Consider the following 21,962-nt stretch of genomic DNA (forward strand, 5'->3'; position numbering starts at 1 on the left):
GGAGACGGCAAGGCCTCAAACACATCTAAATATGTTTACTTTTTTTTCCCTTACAGGGTTAAAGTTCCTAGGAGTAACAACCAGTGAATTCCTTTGGTTGGCTCCAACAGCATAAAATTACAATAAAACTAATACAGTCTTAGTCCTTTTGGCGCATTCCTTTGAACTCATAAGTCAGCTTTTGAGTTTCAGTTTGAAAAAAGATAAACTGGAATGACTTCTAAAGTTAGAAATCTAGCCTGGTAAGCTAGAGGCTTCTCACATAACCCGAAATTTGACTACAGAACTCAGAAATCTCAGCAGCCATTTTACATATCAATTTTCTCCTTTTTCCCTTTAACACATTTTAAAATCATGCCAACATCATAATAGCCACAATCATATTATGTATTACTTAAACACTGTTAAGCTTTGGACCAATTGATATATTTTATGTTATGTAATTAGTATTACATGCTTGTTTATTTCAATTTAATCTGCAGTAGCATTAATATTTACTTCATAAACAATAACAGTATACCCATCTTAAAATAGCTCAAAATATTTATTTTACTGATAACTCATTTATTGTTTATTGTACTTTAAGTTTCAGATTTCTTTTTTTGTTTTGTTGGTAGAGCATTTCGTTTTTATAGGTCACCTTGTTGTTTTCAATACCACCAGATGGCGCAATTTGACAAATACTTTAATTAAGAGGTTGTTTACATTTTATAACAGTAATATACTGTTATAAAATTAGTCTTTGAAAAAAAAAAATCTAGAAATAAAAAAATAATAATATACAATTTCAATAGATTTTCAACAGTCAACTTGTTTTTTTAAGTACTTAAAAGAGAAGTTTGCTTGTTGGGCAAACCTTTAGTCATGTAAAACAAATTCTGATTTAGGTTCATATTGTTTCATTTAGGATCTTCCATTTATTTAACCACAAAAGCTTTCATCCCCTACTCATGAGCAGTAGTAATCTGATTACTTTCTACATGCTTAATAGTCACACAAACCATTTTCATGTTTCTCCTCTCTCCCTAAAATGGCAAACTCTATATTAAAATGGATGGCCAACAACAAGACTTACTTAAAAATAAGTGGAATTTATTGTCAACAGATTTTGTTATTCCTAATGCTGGTGTCAAAGCAAGGCCCCCTCTCTGTTAAGACTCGATGTAGCTTTCAAGACATGTCAAAATCAAATAATTTAATACAGTAATCTAAACAAGAACAGAATTAACCCAGAATGCTTCACTGGGGCCTGAATTTAGTGATAACTTTTCACCCCCAACTTGCACGCAGGTTTTAAGCTCAAAAAAGGTTCGTTTTCCAGTCATCTTGTAAGTGTCCAAAACATGGGCCCTGTGCCATTAAATTATTTTAGATCTGTTTTTTCAAAACCCTGAATTCTTTATTGAAAATATGCATACATAACACTTTTCCTACACAACAATACAAAACATTACAATCACTGTTGTAAATAAGACATTGAACGCAAACCAACACATCACCCCCTTCCCACCCTAGAGCCCAAGGAACTTAGAGATGCTACAGTAAGCCCTTATTCCCCGCCCCGGTCCCATCCCGCCACCACCATCACCTCAGAGAAATAAGACATAGTTAAATCAGAAACAACTCCCTCGGCAAACTCCGACAGAAGAACAGAGGAGACACCGGGTTGCATACAGACATAGCATTTTGCCACCAGCAGGTGAAGGATGTTTGTTTTTTTTTTTTACTTTTTTTCTTTACTGAATTACTTTTTTGGAGGTTTTAAAAATGTGCATTGATTTCCATCAAGTCTTCTGAAATGGATTCATGGCATGGAAAGAGGAGTCCATTCTGTGGTTTTGGGAGAGAAGAGGTTTCTAGAGTGTGCATATCAGTCCGTGACGTACATAACCTACAAGAAAACAACTGTGTGCCTGGGATTTGGCTTCAATACAGGTCGGAAAAGTAGCAACTGACTATCTACAATGGCACACCGAGCAGAAGATATTAAAACACAGAGAGATGCGAGTAAGCAGAATCTTCACAGGGAGGAATTTCTTTAAAGGCGATGGGTGGACAGTTAGAACCTGATTCGATAACATTTAAACACACCATGACTCCTCCCCTGCTTCTACTGGCAAAGAGCGTTGGTGTGCATATTGTTTTGTAATTGTGGTGGTAGATAAAAATGCAACTGAATACAAACAAAAATACACGTAAAAGAAAGAGAAGTTATGTTACAAAAAAAAGAAGGACTCCAAATGTCTGGTTATATTTTAATATGATCATACAGGGATAGAGATCAACCAAAAATGATATACGTGAACAAAAAAAAAAAAAAAAAAAAAAAAAAAAAATTAAGTAACAAAAAAAGTTCAATAAAAACAGACAAAAGCACTGGTTTAAACATTTTACTATATCAGTCTGTAGCGAATTGTCATTACATACCCTGAAATAAGGGAGGAAGAAAGCTTTAAATGGTGCAAAGACCACTGAATAACTTGGCTGGAGAGCAAAGGGGAGGTTGATGCCTAACTCTCTCTAAACTCCCAGAGGGGTACCTTCAAGATGAGATTGCTTTGTCTTATAATGCTGAGTTCCATCACATTTGGGCCAATCACTCACATCGGGTGCATAGAGGCATGGCGAGGACTCAGATCCTCTTGAAATCTCCTATTAGGTTTTTAAATCTTTACCAATGTAACATTTTGGGTGGCAACAGACTAAAGATTAATGCCACCGCTTCATGTGCAGGAGAGCAGAAAGACCACTCAAAGTGCCGTGAGGGAGTCATACATACCGAGGGGGCGGGGGATCTGTGCAACTGTGGGAACAGGAAGGCAGTTTGTGTTGCTTTGATTCAGGATTGCAAAAGTCCCAAACTAATGCGCTTGGAGCGTGGTTTTAGCTATTGATGCCTCTTCTTTTTATAAACTTGTCGAATAATTCCAATCATCGACTTCTCTAATGAAATAACCCTTCGCTGATAACTGGTCATGGGCCGGTTTCATGGTAAAAAGTTTACCAGCGGCTTACTTTGGGAACTGAAGTAGCTCCAGCAATCACTCTTCAAAAGTAATGCTGTTTTAAAACTACAGCTGGAATGCCGTCAAGCAGACGACTGCAGGCTAGGTACCAGCACGGATAGTCCAAGTAGAAAGGTGTCAGATACTGTGCAATAATAAAACTTGGTGGGTGTTTCTATTTATATTCCAAGTCTATTGATCAATATCGGAATAATAAATAAATATTAAATACACTATTATAACTGCAATAATCAATTCGATCATATTTTTATGGCAGTAATAATTGTTGGTATTTTGTTTAAAAATTGGGGGGGGGACCTTGAGCATGTTTCTACATTTTTGTTTGGAAGTTTTCTGGAAATATTTTGATACCCTGAAGTTGTGATATATTTTTCACAGAATCTCGTACCGGCCCATGCCTTTACAACTTTCAGCCCCTTTCTGGTGTCTCACTTAAATTTCTTTTTTTTTTTGTATTTTACTTTGCTTCACCCAACGAATCTTATGTCAACATATCAGTGCCATTTGAATGCTGCATCGTTGAGGACAAAACACATTCTAATGTAAAAATGAAAGCCCCACATTAAAAAAAAAAAAGATTTTCTGTTTTTACAAAATGGCTCTCATTTTTTTTGTTCCACAGCTAGAGAGGTCCCTATGGGGCTTTGGATAACTCAGAATTGGTTTAAAATCTTGAACAATTTTACTATGAAAACAAGGGGATGAGGGGAGAGAATCTTCTGCTGGTGTGAGTTGCACACATACAAAAAAAAAACAACAAAAGAGAACACGCGCCAATTAAATCTGCACCCAATAATGTCCACTCTCGCTCTACTGTGTGCATGCAAAAAAACACTCTTGTCACTATTACTCACACTCACACTCATCCACTCTCACACAGGAGGGACAGCAGTCACTAAGCGTGCAAATGAAGTTGCACTCCACGTCTGAAAGCGTCTCTTTCTGAGAAAGGTCTCGGTTTATATATATATGTGTGTGTTTATACATATATATATATGCGTGTCTTGATGGTGGAAAGCACACCTCGCCACTAGTGTGTGACCCCCTCACAGTGGATATGTAACCTGTGGAACACTCTGTCCTCCTCATAGGTAGATTTAACGGAGTTGTGCACAGGCTAGCTCGACAGGAGGGTGGGAATGGGGGAGCTGTCCGTGATGGATGTTAAATAAGGGGATAAAAAGTTTTTTTTTCCCCTCCTAATGCTGAGAAACAAAACATGGAATCTTCACGCTGAAGTTTTCCTTGGGCACTACATGAGCTAGGGTTCGCCTCTTAAACAAGAATGAACGCTATGACTATCATTTAAAAAAAAAAAAACTTCAAACAGTTAGCATAGCCTATCGGTGTTCCTTATCAGCTGGTCTGTTGATGGTTTCACCGTGAATTTTCAGCTTTTGTCCAAATGACTGAAGAATTTAGCAAATAAAAAGGGGAAAAGGAAAAACACACAGATGACCTACTATAGCCCTCGCCCACCCCACACGCACCATCCTCCTCTCTCAACAACAAGTTCCCACCCATGTCCATAGAGACATTAGAGAGTCTGAGACAAAAGGGCAGACGGATGTAGTCCGGCAAGGAGAGGGCTAGTCCGCCCCGTCCGTCTGGAGGCATCGCGAGGATGCAGCGGGCCCCAGGCTCAGGGTGGACGTGGATTTCCTCAGATACTTGCAAAGAGCTGGCATGTCTACTGACACTGGAGCAAAATGGAGGACGAGGGGGGTCAGTTAGAAGTGAGGAGAACAGCTGTTACAGTTCATCAGAGGAAGATCCCGCTGAGTTCTGACTGACTTTCCAGGCCTTTAGAAAGGGATCCAAATTTTTTTTTGGATGCGGACCCAAAATTCCAGGGAGTCCGTCATCATGTCCACCATTTGTCTAGGCCGGTCTGGAGCCATATTTTTCTCACTTTTGTTTTCTCAGATGGGTCGGTGACATTTGCTGGGTTTTTCTTCGCTTTCTCTCTGGTGATATCAAATTGTATTTGCCCATTTACGTTTTGTTATATTGTAGGATTCTTGGGTTGTTGTCAAATTGAGACGTCATCTGCTCTGTAGGTCACCATCAACTGTCCATATTACTGCTGTTTTCTGAGGAGACAAAAAGCAAGAAAAACATGCAACTTGTTATTATAGGTTGTGAGAACAGCTCATGTTTGAACGTAAACCTCTTACCGTTGAGTCCGTCTGCCTCTTGCGTATCGAGAAATGGTGCGGGACCCCAGATGCGCACTGTGCCGTCATCCGAGGCGGACGCCATGAGACCCGGGATGGCTGGGTTCCAGCTCACACAGTTAACGGTGCGTGTATGGCCTGTGAGCTCGGCAATAGGAAGTTCGCCACGCCTATGCCAGATGTACACTTTATGGTCTGGTGGGATAGATGGAAAAGGTAGTGAACAGACGGACGAAAATATATTTAGAACAGGGAAAGAAATACCACCGCTCAGAGCGACGACGATAACCAAAGAAACAAAAGATTATATATCATCCTCAAATTTGAATTCTTCCCGCAATTTCTCAAAAGAATCCTTTGCATTTTGTAAAATTTTAACCAACACATTTCGAATTGTATTTGAACAGAAATTGAATTTTAGAAATTCGCGTTTTTTGTGATGAATCAACTCAAATCATAGTAGTAAATAATTATGAAGTTGAAGGAAAATTATGTTTTTTTTCCCTTTTCTTTTTACAAATCTTTGAGTTATTAAAAGACTGATTTTCTCTCCATAACAGAATGCACCTTGATCAAAATCAGCCCATTAAAGCTCTGGCGGTCATTGTCTCACTCGGAATCTATAATCTTTTCTTAACAGGTTTTCTTCCAGGATTACTCTGGATTTTGCTTTATTTATCTTTCTTACAATTTAAACCAGCTTTCCTCTCCCTGCTGAAGAGAAGCATCCCCACACCATGATGCTGCCACTACCATGTTTCACAGTTGGCAGGATGTGCTAATTTCCCACTATGTACATCTAAAAATAATGGGGTTTTTTTTTGGTTTGTTTTAGAAACTGAATGTAGAAAAAATAGATATTCTGTTGGTTGTTGGTTCAGAAAAAATTAATGAAAAAAACAAAAAACTTTGGTAGGAGATGCTTTCCCACATTAGGCAACCAAGTTTAGTTCTATTGTAAACTGTTTATTGTCAATGGCCTTCAGCTGCCTTTTCACTGTACCTTCGCTGCCACTGGCGATGAAGTCTTCATTGTGTCCTCCAAAGCAGGAGTGGATGGTGTAGAAGCCCTGGGTCACACCTTGGTACTTCCTCACAAGCACCCGATCTTGAAGATCCCACAGGTGCACTCCCTATAGTGAAGCATGTTGAAACCAGCTTCAATTCAAAATTCTATTTAATTTAAAAATACTTTATTAATTCCCAAATCTATTATATTTCTCCAATACATTTATTTTGTTTACAAGCAACTTGATAAAACTGATTAGCTTACCTGAGTTGCTACATTTAACAAAGCTAATCTACCGTTCTTTGAAACGGTAAAAGACATGATAGGGTGGTCCTCTTGAACTCTGTAAAAAAACATGTGAAAATAATTTTTCTGCTATTAAAATGAATTACATTAAGTCACATCTTTCATTCTCATTTCAAAATATACATACATGTTTCTGTCTGTGAGGTCCTCAAAGTTGTACCCTCTGATACGCTGATGGGTGTCCGAGGCCAGCACAGTCTTCCCATCACTCAGGCACCACAGGCACTGAACTCTCACCCCCTCCCACGAGTCCAACAAATTCCCATCCAGGTCCTGATAACACAGACAGCAGGACCCTAAGCCCTTATTCTTAACAGGAAGACGAGCATACACACACGCAGAGCAGGGTACCCTGTTTAGTTTTTAACTCCAAGCCAAAGCCAAGACTGTCTAATCACAACCACCTACATTAAGCAGCAGCCAAATGCAAAGACTCTGGAGCTTCAAGTGCCTTGCAAACTGGTCATTATGCTTACAGGGTTTGTTATGTTAAAACCAAAAACAATGGTTTTAACATTATGATTCAGCATAATTGTGGCATGAAAGGAGCATAGATGGGTTTTTTTTTTATTTTTCTTTAAAAAAAAAATCTGAAAGGATGTTGTGCATTGGCCTTCAGCCACATTTACTCTGTTAATACTAAAAGAAACAGCAGAACGGTTAGGCATGAAACTACAAAAAAAGTTCAAAGCATTATAAGGAGAACATTATTCAGAAAATCAACCAGAAGGTCTACGGTTACTCTGGGGGAGCTGCAGGGATCCAGATGGGAAAATCATTCAACTCAATAATTATTGGCCTGGCTAATATGGAAGACTGGGAAGAAGAAATTTAAAATACGATTGGGGTTGAGGGTGACCTTCCAGGAGGTCACATAAACATCTAGCCAGATCTAAAATGAAGTTAGTGAAATATTGGTTTATAATAGGGCTGAAATGATTCCTCGAATGATTAGAGTACCTCAATTATTAAAATTCCTCAAGGAAAATGTATCTGCCTCGAAGCTTTGCTGAATTATGTAGCGCACCATGTTCCAGCCGGATTATTATTTGTGGTGGGCAGCTCTCTTACTTCCGCCTATGAGTTGTTGTGAAATGGTAGCAGCATGGTGTTGAATTGTGCGGCGTTTTGTCAGGGTTTGGGGGACAAATAAGGAGTGTTGAATTTTGGGGTGTAATAGTTAGACTACGACAGCTTTTGGAGCGAACGGTAGGAATGGCGCTGAGAGAGAGAGAGAGGAAGAAAAAGAGAGTTAGAGAGAGACAGGGAGAGAGATCCGATTCCTCGGATAATCATAAAAACATTCTAGAGAGTACTCAATTACTAAAATATTCTTTTACAACAGCCCTAGTTTATAATGTTTAAATCAAAACATTAGAATGACCCAGTCAAACATCAGAAGAAGATTAAGCACAAGTTTGAATGCCCAAGTATATAAAACTAGTCAAGAAACACTAAAAGACCTGCAGCTGAAATTGCAGCAACAGATAGTTTTGTAAAGTTTTTAATCAGGACTAAATACAAACAAGCACCATGCTTCAGGTCTATATGTCATAATATCCTTTCACTTCACAATTATGCACTACTTTGTGTTTGTGGATCAAATGACATCCAAATAAAACACTACAATGTTTGTGATTGTGGCAAAATGAAAAAAACCCAAAGAATTGTGTTTGTAAAAGTTGGTAAATGACTGGAGGACTTACACACTGATAAAACTGCCCCCTTTGTCCACCGGTGACAAAGCGTTTGCCGTCAGGATTCCAGGCCACACTGGTAAGACTGTCTTCGTGGGACTGGGACATCTTGGTCCGCAGTTCCCCCGTCTGGCAAAGATTGGTATTTATAGAGAAACACAGAGAAGGAAATGGGGGGAAGGGAGAGAGTGAGAAGACACATTGAGCAAGAGTGGGGGAGGGATGAGTGAGAAAAAAAAAAGAGAGAGGGGAGGGGAGAAGAGTGGATGGGTGAAAAGAAAAGGTCATTGAGTACAAATAGCACACTACAGGGTATCCATAGCACTTTTCAGACTTGGGATACGATTAATGGTGCTTAGATAACCGCGTCATACCGAGGATGGCTATGAGGAGACACATTTACTGTGTGTCAAGCTGAATGATACAGAAACTGCGATATAATGCATGAGATCAGAGTATCTCAAATAAAACCAATAGTATATAAATAAATTCTGACAGCTGAAGCATCCTATAACTGTGTAGAAGAAAATATCTCTGTATGACAATGCTCATTAATTGAGGTATGAAGCCAACAATCCGTGACAACAGCAAAGGCCCAATTTCCTGTGTGAATGGTGTTGAAAAGAATATTTAAGGATACTTTTTCATTTGTTTTCTTTCTTTTAATTTTACCTGAACATTCCAGAGCCAGAGCTCAGAGCAATCGTCAGGTCCACAGGCGATCAGGTAGGTGTCGTCAGGACTCCAGGCTAAGTAGGAGACGCCGTATGCGTGCCCCTCCAGGGTTCGCAGCAGCTTCAGTTGGTGGCTCTCCTACATGGCAGGCACAAATGATGCATTACTGAATAAGAAACTTTATAATGGCATTTTTAACTTTATTTCATTCAGCTTTACCTTTCATCAGACTACCTTTTAGAGCATTACATAAATGCTCTAAAAGCATAAAAGCATAAACTTGAATAATCTCATACAAGACAGTAGCAAGACAAAACACTTGAGAGGACATAAGGAGAACTAGATCCAGGTTGCCAATTCCAGGTGTTTCAAATAGATTTTCAGCTGAATGTTTGAAGAAAGGACAACATTAAAGAAGTTCCAGTGCTTTAAGCTTGAGCTAATTCTTAACCGGTTCTATAAAAGGACCTATTTGGTTTTCCATAATCTCTGAGCTAATTTCAACCCATGTCATTGTGTTCTCATCCAGTAAATGTTTGATCTTCTCTCTGTTTCCGTTTGAGGAGGATCGTGTTGCACAGAGACAGCTTAAATACACCAATTACATTATTTATCTCAGCAAACAAAAATTCTAATGTCACCCTCGTTTCTTAACACCTTAGGGATAAAGCTCTGTTTTCTGTCTTAAATTATATTTGCTTTTGCAAAAATAGATTGTGTTGCAACAGCACATTTTAACTTTCACTCGTTATATTTTAATAGTTGAGCACACATTGTCTCTTGATAATTTGAAAGTATATATTTTTCTAGTTTAGACCTAAAAAGAGACTGCAACTACTACAATCTCCAACAGACTGTGGTCAAATGAGTAAGGCGTGTATGTTTGCACACTCACCGGGTCCACTTGCCAGATTATGACAGTCGTGTCTTTGGAGCCAGTTGCTAGTTTGGTGCCATCATTTGAGAATTTGCAGAACCACACTTCATTACAATGCTCTGTCAGAATCTGCTGGGTGTAACAGGGAAACTGTTTCCTGCAGAAAGAAAACAGATTGATTTTTAAAGTCTACAAAACCCACCGGTGAATACATTTTGAAAATTCAACAACAGGATACAAACTGGCCCTCAAAATGTAGTGTTTATAGTATTTTCAGATGTACGGAGAGAACAGAAAAAGCAGCCTACGCCTATCACAATAAAGCAATTAATCGCATGAAAAATTAAAATTAACTTGATAATTTCCATTCCGGTTAATTTTGTTCAAAAAAACGCCATAATCCATTTTATTTATGGGTTCGGTTGTGTGTGGTTTGTATTTTTGTTTATTGTTTTTGGTTGTTTAGTTTTATTTGGGATATTTAAAATATCTTCCATTTCTAAGTGTTCTTCATAAAATTAAAGTTTATTGGTCTATAAGAGAGCAACCGTTTGTTATGCCATTATCAATATATTACTTGGAAAATAGTCTCAAAATAACAATGTTATTGTTTATCGCAATAATTTCTAGGACAATTTATTGTCCAGTAAAAACTGTTATTGTGACAGACCAACATAGCGAATGACACCAGGGCTAATTAACTAGCTAATATATGACTGTTACTATACAAAGAGCACAGCGGTAAGAAGCGATAATATTTATCCATTTGTTATTTAAAGAAATCTTCAAGACCACTTACTGTTTTAGATGTGACAACTTAAAATTTATCTCACCATCTGTAACTGAAGTAGAATTTTTTTCCGTTGACTGAATATATTAAAGCTCAGTTGAATATGTTGACAGCCTCAACAGGCAGTAATGAGGGCAAAACAAACATCACGCTTCCTGCTTGTGTCCAACCCTCCTCAAACTATTTTTTTTACAACACAAAAACTCACCATTTTAACAAGGTTGTGTACACTTCTCAGACCTAAGATGCATTTCCATCAACATTTTCACTTTATGACTGATGCTGCAGAACCAACCTGCTGCAGACATGATCGAGGAGAAGAGAGACTGAATCCAGGTTGTTGTCCAGCTTGGTGTTGTGATAAAGACAGCGATCCCTCTGTAGTTCCACCGCTTGCCGCAGCAAAGTGTGTAGTCGCCGAGGAGGCAGCATCACCGATGGGGGCAGGTACGCTGTAACATGGTCAGAAAGCGGGAAGATAGTTCACCTCAGCACATCAAATGTATGTGTGGAAGCTGGGCAACATGTGCTAGCTCCACAGGCTTATTAAATGGAAAGCATCTCCTCACTCTGTAATTTATCCAGGAGCCTGGAGCGAGAGGCTGTGCCCTTGCCCTCCCACTCTGCCTTGGCTCGGAGGTCGTCGGCGTGGCTACACATTAGGTACCTGCAAGAAAATACAAGGTCAAGGTTTAGGGTAAAAATTGGTTGGTAGAAATCAAAAAAACTAACATGATTCATTGCACAACCAAAACTTTATTAGATGCAACATTTCTTGTACAATATCTCATTTAACCTACAAGACTGGTCAGAGTAAATCAAAACGACAATTATTCTTTTTGCACAACATGCCCATGCTGTATTATGCTTATATCATTCTTGTCTGGAGGCGGACAGCAAATAACAAGGAAAAGCTAACCAAAAATGCCTTGATAGCATGTTTTTGAAGTCCATCAAAACATGAATAAACTGAATACTTAATAATTAAAACAATATTTTAATGTACAGTAAATGAAATGTCCTGACAAATCTAATTTAATAGTCAGTCATGACCAGGGGCAGTGCTAGTCATTTGGGCGCCCTAAACTACGAACAACACAGAAAAAGAAGTAAGGTGGACAGGAGGTGAAGCGAGACTCCATACCACACGCGATTATCAAGTCACTGTTTGTTCTTTTTCTCTTTTCCACCCACATCTCTTGATGCCTTTTGAGGGCATATTCAAACTGTCTGCTAGACTTGAGATTGAGGCATCTTTTTTATTCTTAACCAAATATTATCTTTGCATGAATTGTACCTTGCTTCACACATTTTTTAAAATGTCATTATAATTACTGTAGGTGTGACGAGTTTCCAAGAGCCTGATCATTCGGTGCCCTGCGCACTGCATGTCAATCTTGAAGACACAACATTATGTATAGTCTCATATCAAGAGCTGGGTTTATTGTTATAACCATATCATTCACTGTATTAATTGAGGTAGAAGCAACCTGTTGACTTAAGAGCAGCATACTGCTAACAGGAGTATTACAGGGTAACACAGGTTTCTGAATGAAGCATACATTTAAATATCACTGACTGACTGTATTGTCATAGAGACTCGTGTAGTTTGTTTTACAACATTCTTTAACATGAGCACTGCTTATTTTCTGAAATCATGAGAAAGTACTGACGGTGCTCTCAGCCAATGAATACACATGGGTCAGTTAAGTCGTTGCTGCCAGAACCAACCGCAGCCCTTAGAGACATTTGTTGTGATTTAAAGTTGATTCCAAAAATGTCCCAGATGTAGGCTTTCTGCTACATCCCAGTAAAACACGGCTGGCCCAGTCTTGGCAACAACAAGGTTGTCTGAGCGACACTTAAAATAAGTAACAGTAAAGTCTTAGAGAGCAAGCAAGACATGACAATAACCTATAAGCATAAGAAAGGTTGACAATTGGCACATTGGCAAAATACAAAACAGAGTAAAAAATCCTAAAGATGCAAAGTGATATTGTTGCCACACTCATCACAGCAGGTAACAGATTAAAGAAGCAATTCTTTAACTTTAAAACCAAAATGACATGTATACAAACATTATTAAAAACTAACAAGCTCATAATTCACAAATAAAGCAAATCAGGTCTTGATTTACTTGTCTCACTTAATGAAAATAGAAGAACAGCTAGGTCCTTTGATGTCTTTTTAATTCCTCTGCTGTTCCCTAATTCCTCCACAACACCAAGCTAACATCTCATGGCAGCTTTTAACACTCCTTGCAACAACAACTGACTACAAATTCGGCCTAATTTAATCTTATATTTTGCCACAGTTTCAGCCTTTAGTTGCTTGCTTCCTACAGAAGCACTGCCCGAGTAGCCAGTGGCCGTTTTTCTCTGTTCAGTTTTTTAAGTAGCTTCTCTTTGAAGTTAATACTAAGTGTTTGAACTACTCATCTTGTTGGCTATCTCTGCTTTTTATCTTTTCATCAAAGCCCAGCTGATGACAGTTTATTTCATCTGCAAATATATATCAAAATTCAAAGTACCATAAGCTGTGTTGTGATGAATAATAAAAACAAAACAATAAAAAAGAGCATATTATAAGCTAAATAACATTTAAGAACTTAACTGCCAATATTGTGCATTTTTACAGAGAGAAAAGTAAATGTGTGGAGCTGTTTAAATGTAGTACTTTGAGTGAGTCATTTGTGAAATTGGTGAAACATCAGAAAGTACCCGCTGAGGACGTGGATCCGATCCGTGTTGTATTTGAGCGGCGTCAGTTCTCCCCGGAGGACCTGCAGAGCCTCCAGGACCTTGCCGTCCTCCAGATACTCTAGGTACTTCTGTTGCAGCAGCAGGAACTTCATGCGCTGAGGAGGAGAAGAAGACAACAATAAAACAATGGACAAAAGTAAAAACCCTGTTTTTATTAGATTAAAACGATTAAAGAAAGCATTAATGAATATATTCCTAAAATACTTAAAAGTACTTCACAGCAGAGGAATAGAGTTTCTAAACAGTTCTCAAAGCAAAATTTGAAATAATAGTCTGTTTACAAACTGTTCATATACTGACATCTGTAATTTAACAGCACAATCTTTAATCTTTGCCTTGAAAATACCTAAAAAGTGTTGGAATTAATCAATTTTAAGCCAAAAGTGATTTCTCCCTGCGTTTTAAAGGTGTTCTGAAGTTAAGCACTCAAAGTAAATGATATGTATAAACCCTCATGGAGAGTTGAATATTCTATTATCTGCTACTGTACAGGAAACTGTATAGAAGGAGTGGTGGGGCAGCTTCAGTCTAAGGATGCATGACCACATCTCCCACATGCTGTGTTGAATAAAGCTCCCCTACTTTGAAAAGATCCCCTGTTGAGGCAGCACACAGTGGAAGCCAGAAGCTGTTTTATGATTCTGTTTACATGTTTGAAGTTATGATTCTGCCTATAAAGAGCCAGGCAGCAAGAAAAAAAAACAGAAATGGCTGTCTTTTTCCATGTGATTTACTAAAAGAAAAAAAAATTAAACTAGGCACATGTCTGAACAAAGAAAAATGCTTCATGTTAATAAATTTTATAATCTCTAAATGAAGGAAAATTTAAGTACCGGTACTTGATAGTCTGACTTTTGTGTAAATGAGGTGCCTTTATAAGATCACATATTCACCCAGTATTCTAACTGGGACGTTCTGGGACACAAGTATCTGCATCAGTTTGTCACTAAACACAACCGTCCTGGGACACATTGAAGGAGAACCCACAGACATGACCTCATGACCTCCGGAAAACTCAGCATGACGATTATTTTTAATAACCAGAGACAATAAATTTCATGGAATCCTCTTTATAGAGAGAAAAAAAAGAAGATTTTTTTAAATGGTATGTAAAACTCGTACCATTTAATATCAAAAAAAAGATTTTTTCCTCAAAATATGTTTTTTATATAGACCAATAGACTTTAGAATGCTGCATGGGTGAATGTTTGTTCCTTGTACATTTTTTAGCTAATTGCACCCACTGCAATCCTTGCTTAAAAGTTAATAATTTAAAAAATGACTCACGGGAACAAAATCTGTATCTGACAAATATCTTGTCACTTTATTAGTGCAGGCTAAAACACTTTGCGCAAACAATTATAAATTATAGTTTACATTCTTCAGTGTCCGTCCACTAATATAGAGCATTTTGAGCTCTAACATTTTACTTCTCCCATAACACATCTGTTCAGCTATATATTTAAGTTCATAGAGATTTTGAAGCCAAACTAAAATAGCAAAATGCAACTCATCTAAACCTCAACGATGTTAATAACTGATTAATAATGCAGCTCATGTGACTGGAAGTTTCAGAGGTAATGCGGAAACATCAGAGGACCTGCTGATGTCCAGTTTATGTCTCAGCTGGCAGCCCACCCCTGTGATGTGGCGACCTGCTCATCTGTGTGTAAAGGAAGTTACTGAAATCTGATCACGCAGGACAGGAGTAAATGACAGTGCTTAGTGGGATCTACTTTTATCCGAATCAGTCAGGGTGTATTTTAATACCAGGTCTTATAGTTGTAAAACTCATGCCATTTAATATCAGTCTAAAGTCTCACAATGTTTAACTCTAATTCAGAAAGCAACCATGGCAATGTTTTTCAACAACTGCATACCCTGACTGGTGAGGCTAGCATAGCAAGAACACAGAAGCCATATATAATAATGCAAAGGCATGATTGCTCAAATTATGGCCTTGTGTTGTAGCACTAAATAGCAACTCCATTCCCTTTTCAAGTATGTTTAAAGCCTCTTAAAAAACGCATTACATTCAAATGTGCATTGCTGTCATGTGGAGCTTATTTTGGCATGTCGGCTGAGCTCATTTTTTAACATTACAAACAATAAATGCATTGTTTGATAGGACGCTAAATTCAACTTTCCGTTTATCAGTTTGTCAGATTGTTAAATCTAGCATTAGCTAGCTTAATACCCCCCCCCCCCCCCCCCCCCCCCAGTCCCCACCCTCACAACGGTTAAAGGTTTAACCGTTTCCATAAACAGTTAACGAACCCGATAAAGAAACATGAAGAATGGCAGAGATTTAAGAGAGTAAAGAGGACAATTAGCAGGTTGGACTGCACAACCGTATAATCTTTTTGAACAGGAGAGTGAAAGTAATGGGCATTATTGGTCCTATTCTTCTCCAACTATTTATCCAACTTGATGATGTACCACTTCTTTGCCAGTGTTGCTTGTGTACTTTAAAGGGAGCAACTTTAAACATGAACTTTGAAATCAAAATGGAAATCCAGATGGCAGAATAAACACATTCAGCTACCATTTCAGGCACTGCTTCAACTTAATTTTAAAAGATTGAAAAAAAATTATAATAATAATTCAGCCAATTTCAAATAGTGAAAGCACCCGTTTCGACCCCGCACATGATATTTCCACTGTTATTTTCAATTACACTCCTACCACTGTTGAAATCAACCCTCTCCGTCTCTTTATTTCACGCTGATGGTAACAGAAACGTGTTTACTGATCAGTGCAAGCAGAGATATCTTTGGTATTAAATTTGAGTCTTATCTCAGGGATGCAGCACGACCCCGACAACTGATACAAGCAGAGTTGAGACAACCACACATAAATTCAAGGCAGCATCCACCCACATGCTGTATTTCCAAAAGTACATGACCCTGCAGCGACCCGTCTCCCAACTGCTAATTTTCACTGGGATACAGGGCAGAATATGGTTCTATCTAAATTTTTTTCCCCTTAAATTTAACCATTCTATTTATTTTTAATAGCACTGCTTTGTAATTTATGAAAGAGAGCAGAAGAAGCTTGACTCAGACATCACAAAGCATTGCAAACTAAAGCAATACATTAAAAACCAGTAGGCGCTGTAATTTGCTTTAAGTATGATTCATAAAAAATGGCAAAGTATAACAAATTGAAGAAATAAAGAAAAAAGTAAATAAGCCAAAACGAATAATTCAGCAAAATAGCATATTCCTTCCTTAAATCCAGTGTGTGGTCCATTTTTAACTCTTTATCCAGAACATTTAGGCGTTAAAAAGCTCCACAACACAGACCCGGTTTCTACTGATACAGTTCTGGAACCTCCAGCACAGCCTGTGTGCTGACTGACTGTCATTCAGCCCAGTTCAGGGTTTGGGCAAAGCGGGCGCTTACCACAATGGCGTTGGGAGAATGCATCAGTGCTCTCAGTTCGTTGAGATCATTCTCAGCCTGGACCAAAAACAAAGGGTACATGATGGTAGGGAGACACAGAGAGAAATTATTAGCTCAGCAGTTTCAATGCATGCAGAAGAGGAGAAAAAAAATAGCAATATGAACATTAAGTGGTAGAGATGGTATGGCCACTGCCCATGAGGCTTTTACAGTTTCCATGTTCTTTGATAAAAACTGAGCATAACAATCACATCTTAGATTTACAAGTAGCTTTGTGGGAAGAACAAACCTTCCACCCACATGCACAAATTTCCAACCACTTGACTTAAGCAAACACTGAATGCTTTTGGCTTAAGTTCATCATTTTGCAATGCTTCTTTTTAATAAGGTCTGAAATTTTCTAAGCCTAACTTAAGCTCTAGAAAGAAAGAAATGCAACAAAGCTTGAAAATTAAAAGAATGTGATAACAAAATGTATGTCAGACTGTGTTAAATTCTGGAACAGAATTTTCAGCAGTGCTGAACTCATTACTGGATTTAATATAATGTTCTGATCAAATATTACATATTTTATACAACTCTAAAATTTAAAACATGTATTATTAACTATCATACAATTGCAAAACTATCCAATAGAGTAAACCCTTAGTACAAGGTTAATGGAGAAAAAAACAGTATTTATAGCATTCATATTTTTATTGTTGTAGACCACCTGATTTCTTAGCAAAACAAACGTTCTAAAAACGACAACACATCACCTGAAATTATGCAGTCCATAGTATTTTTCATCAGCATCTTGCAAAAATATTTATATATCTGAAACTTTTTCCTATAGTAAAACCACAGATTTCAAGGTATTTTATTAGGAGTTTGTATGATGGACAGATACAGTAGAGCATACTAAGGATGCACATTTCTATGTTTTATTTCTTTATATAAAAAGTAGATGAAAAGTGAGACTGCATGCACACAGAGAACTAAACTAAGTTTTTTTGGGGCAAAGCGGGCACTTTCCTATTTTGTTTCAGGAAAGCTCAAGCTTAGTCAAAATAGATAAAGGATGCTCTCAAATTTAATTCCTCTAATACGCTGTTAAAAATAAGGCCTGGAGTTTGATTGGAAAATTCTAACATTAAGATGCTTTGATCAAAACCTTCCAAATGTCCCAGTGGAGGTTACTATTGGAAGGTGGACCCTCTCAACAGGCTGCAGTCTTTTGCAGTCTCTAAGGATTTCTTCCAGGATCAGCCTGTATTTAGCTCTGAACATCTTCCATGTCTCTGCTGAAGAGAAGCACTGCTGGACCACCAACTCTGTGTTTTACTCAGGGGAGGTTGTTTTCTGCCATACAGCATTCTGCATGGAGGGTATAGAGTTCAGTTTTGGTTTGATCTGACCAAAGTAATCTTCTTACATGTGCTTGGTGTGTCTCTTATATGGCTTACGGTAAAGTACAAACAGGACTTCTTCTGTGTTTCTTTCAAAACTGGCTTTATAGTAGCCAATCTTCCTTAAGGGTCAGGTTTATACAGTGGATGACTGATAGCTGTCCAGCTGCAGGTCAATAATATTCATGCCTGGTTGGTTTGAAGTTGGGTTATACTCTTTCCATTTTTGGAAGTTGGACTGAGCATTGCTCTTTCAGGTGTTAAAAATTTAGGGATTCTTTAGCGCGACTACGATTTTAGAGAAAAGCAGTAAGTCGTACTAAATTTTACTTTATACAATAAGGCTTGTGGTTTTAACATAACCAACTGTAGATTTTAGTTTGAAATGTATGAAAATGTTTTTGCATGTTTATTGACTATATAACAAATTAAAAATGTTAAATACACTAATTAATAATTGGAGAACAAAATTAAACTTGTATAACAGATAGACCACAAAGGTAAGTCAATGCCTTTCTATGCAACCTGAAAGAACCTCTAATAACATGTGTGTCCTTTATTATATACAATTTTTAAACAAACACATTTATATTTTTAAAGTGTGAATAGCACAACAGATTCAAAGCACATTCCCACATTCCATGTTTATCAAACCTTAACTCATCAATAATAGTCATCCAAACTAACCTTGTCCCACTCCCCCTCCATGACGTGGTTGCGGAATTTGGACGCTGAAGGGTGCTCCAGTCTGCAGCCTGATTCCTGCATCAGCAGGTCCACCGTCTGACTGCAGACACACACACACAGACAGAAGGGAGGGGTGGGGGGTTGGAGGAGAAGCAGACAAAGTTATGCTGATGTATAGACAGAAGACAGTAAAAAAAAGAAGAAAAGTAGGGGATGGGTGACTTTGAAATGAAGCATGAAGGTGGCATCTCAGTGTCAGCAGTGAGTGGGTAATCAGAACTGTGAGCTCAGTCAGCAGGATGTCGAAATGTCAGAACATGATTATATGAAGTGACATATCGGAGTTATTTATTATCATCGTCACATTTCTTTTTGCAACAAAATGCAACTGAAAGGGTTAAAATCAGAGGCACGGTGGTCTGTGAGAACACTTTAATGCAGAGGGGGCATCATCAACTCTACCTGGTGACATAAACTTAATAGCTCCCTATATCTGAGGGAAACCAACACAGAGCACTTGTGTCATGACCGGAGCATTATGTGTGGACAGTAGGAGGTTCATTAACATGGGCTGAGCTTTCTCTGCAGTTGACATCACCCTCTCAGCTTGTCAACCATGAACCATTACCATCTGTCCAAACAGCATCTCCCAGCTAAGGACACCATAAATGCGCTTGCCGAGATGAAAACGAGGAGGCGCGGGGTGGCGGGGGAAGGAGGTGTGGGAGGTGTTGAAGGGGGGAGCAGACACCTTTCAGCATGATGACATCATTCTCAGGTATCAATGAAGTGGCGCAGCAGCTTCGTGTTGAGCCTCTCACCCAGCTGACTGCAATACTGATTTATCCTGTATTTCCCCTGTTGAAATATAGGGGCTCTGTTTCATACCAGGCAATGCCATGTATCCCCCCCAATCCCCTTAGCCCCCATCTCAATGGATAGAGCAACGTTAAGGCTGTCTTTTATAAAACCCTGTAATGGCTGCTTTTACTTTCTCAGCTGGACAGCACAGATCAGCGCAGGTTTAAGCTTATATACAACAGTCACTTTGAAAACGATGAGTGCACACACACATGCATATCCTGAAACCCCCACCGCGGCTATAATTAGATTCAAGCAAAGCGTTTCCATCTAAAACAGCTGGTAGAGAGCGCATTCCTCAGCCGCCATGAAACCATCTGATTCTGCTCATTTCAGGAACAAATGCCCGAGTGCCGTCTTCAAATAAACACATGCCCTCAATAAAATGCATGTCACAGGTTCTGGCTGACTGTTGACAAATATCTGTGACGATGAGACACGGGAATTAGGGCATTAATGCTAGAGAGACATAATCTGCAGGAGACAGTCGTATAAAAACGAGAGGGGGGAAACAAATGCCTAAATCTACAAAGCTTCACAAAATGACGGATATAAAGAAATGCGGAGTTGGAAAAGACGAGGAATAATAACCAGATGCTGCCTTGTTATTACGGTGCTTTTACGCATTACACTATTATTTATATTGCACCGGAGGTTAAAAATATATTTTGCAGCCGAGCAAAAACAATACACGAAAACCTCGAATCGCGCTGGCTTGACAATCTATACATTAACCTTAACATTTCTCCGCATTTTTTTTTGCGCAACAGCCTTTGAACCGCAAACAGGTACCCAACAAACTCGATAATCCTGCTTTAGCACATCATTAAGAAGCTGCAACAACATCCCCTTTAACACAAATAAAACACTTCATATTGATGTGTTGTGAATAGATCGTACGAAAAAGTTAAGCCTTGTTTAGTGTGAATGAACGGTACTAACGTTGGATGATGTAATGCTTTTATCCAGTGCGAAATCCATATATGTTGACAGTACATCATGTCCTAATTTCAAAAACGTGCTTCGTGTTGCGTTACATGTGATGAGCTGTTAAACTGTAGCTTGTGTTTTATGTTGTGTTAAATATCTGATGTCAGGGCACAGCACCTCAGCGCAGCCAAATGCTATTAGCTTTGAAGCTAACTGTTATTGTGCAAGATGGACCCCTTCTTCCTACCAACTGCCGAGCTCACAGGCTAACTTACTACCCCATCCCCCCATGTTTGTGTGTCAAGCGCTCCTAATAGCGCTTTTAGCAACTGCACTATCACAAGAAAAAACAGTGATGTGGATTATACTTGAAATGTTCATCGCTAATATTTGATGTCTGCTGAAGTTTTTCTACGACTGACACATTGGATAAACTTACTTCAGCCCTAGTCCGTGGAGATGTTGTCCTATTAATCGTATGACATCTTCCTCCGTCTGCGACAGCCGTTTCTTCTTTTTCAACGAGCCCACCTCCGAACCTGAGGCCGTGGAGGTAGCCGAAGTCCCCGAACAAGGTCCAACAGAAGACCCGTTACTGGTACCGACACCGTTACCGTTGTCCGCGTTGGACAGAAGCCCGTTTGAGTGGGTTCCACCGGCCGAGGATGATGACTCCCCGTTTTGTGCGCTGTTCAGGCAGGGAAGCTCAGAGGATTCTTGTCCCTGTCCTGCCCCGTTTGACTGCATGCTGTTGCTAAAGTTGTTAACAACACTTCGATTAAAGTGGATGGTAGAGGTGGTTTGAGAGTGTGCGGCAAGTCCTAGGACAACTCCAGAGAGGCCTGTTACAACGGCTGAAGCCCCGGGCTCTCCTGCTCCCTCCGCCGCCGAGGCTCGGTGTTTCTTCCGCGGGGGCGGCGACGCTCCGCCGGTGTCCGAGTCGGAGGAGGAGGAAGCGGAGGCCAGAGTTTCCTCACCGAGAGCGGCCGTGGTTAGAAACCGGCGAAGCTCCGGGTGGGAAATGTAGGTTACGCTTCCAGATTGAAGGCCTTGTTGCCAGACTCAGAGCCTAATGTCAGCTCGTTTTTGTTGATGTTTCTCTCAAAACAGCTGCAACTCTAATGGAGTCCTGACGCCCTGACGTAGCCGGAAATTCCTACACTAGCAGGCTTCCGAGTAGAATATAATCCATGGGTGGTGCATGGGAACATAGTTAGCATAATAACTAAATAATTGACAAAACAGAAGATACAAAAGTGTATAAATGTTGTTTTTATGACATATGTTTTTTTTAACTAATATAATTTTTTTTGTAGATTTTACACAAATCTTTTTAAGCAGTGAACTGACAAATTGCAATAATGTGTTGAAA

At 39.0% G+C, this 21,962-nt stretch overlaps 1 protein-coding gene across 1 annotated transcript; it reads right to left on the bottom strand.

The window, feature by feature from the left end:
* Positions 1-1,373: 1,373 nt before the first annotated feature.
* Positions 1,374-21,870, bottom strand: wdr26 (WD repeat domain 26). The gene is made up of 14 exons (XM_005800253.2): positions 21,030-21,870; positions 18,800-18,899; positions 16,725-16,781; positions 13,278-13,414; positions 11,127-11,224; positions 10,853-11,009; positions 9,786-9,924; positions 8,888-9,028; positions 8,225-8,344; positions 6,646-6,791; positions 6,477-6,555; positions 6,207-6,336; positions 5,204-5,398; positions 1,374-5,119 (listed from the first exon to the last, which is right to left on the bottom strand). Exons 1-14 carry the CDS (start codon positions 21,335-21,337, stop codon positions 5,094-5,096), a joined length of 1,833 nt encoding a protein of 610 aa, XP_005800310.1. The 5' UTR covers positions 21,338-21,870; the 3' UTR covers positions 1,374-5,093.
* Between the last annotated feature and the right edge of the window lie 92 nt (positions 21,871-21,962).

This window comes from Xiphophorus maculatus, chromosome 15, assembly GCF_002775205.1.
Source record: "Xiphophorus maculatus strain JP 163 A chromosome 15, X_maculatus-5.0-male, whole genome shotgun sequence".
Taxonomy (NCBI): domain Eukaryota; kingdom Metazoa; phylum Chordata; class Actinopteri; order Cyprinodontiformes; family Poeciliidae; genus Xiphophorus; species Xiphophorus maculatus.

What these genes read in the sequence shown, in the direction of transcription:
- wdr26 (XM_005800253.2), bottom strand. Translation starts at nt 21,337, where the DNA reads ATGCAGTCAAACGGGGCAGGACAGGGACAAGAATCCTCTGAGCTTCCC. An exon ending in TGGAGGGGGAGTGGGACAAG is followed by an intron (nt 16,782 to 18,799) that starts GTTAGTTTGGAT and finishes TTTTTGGTCCAG; the next exon opens with GCTGAGAATGATCTCAACGA. An exon ending in CATCGCCAGTGGCAGCGAAG is followed by an intron (nt 5,399 to 6,206) that starts GTACAGTGAAAA and finishes CTATCCCACCAG; the next exon opens with ACCATAAAGTGTACATCTGG.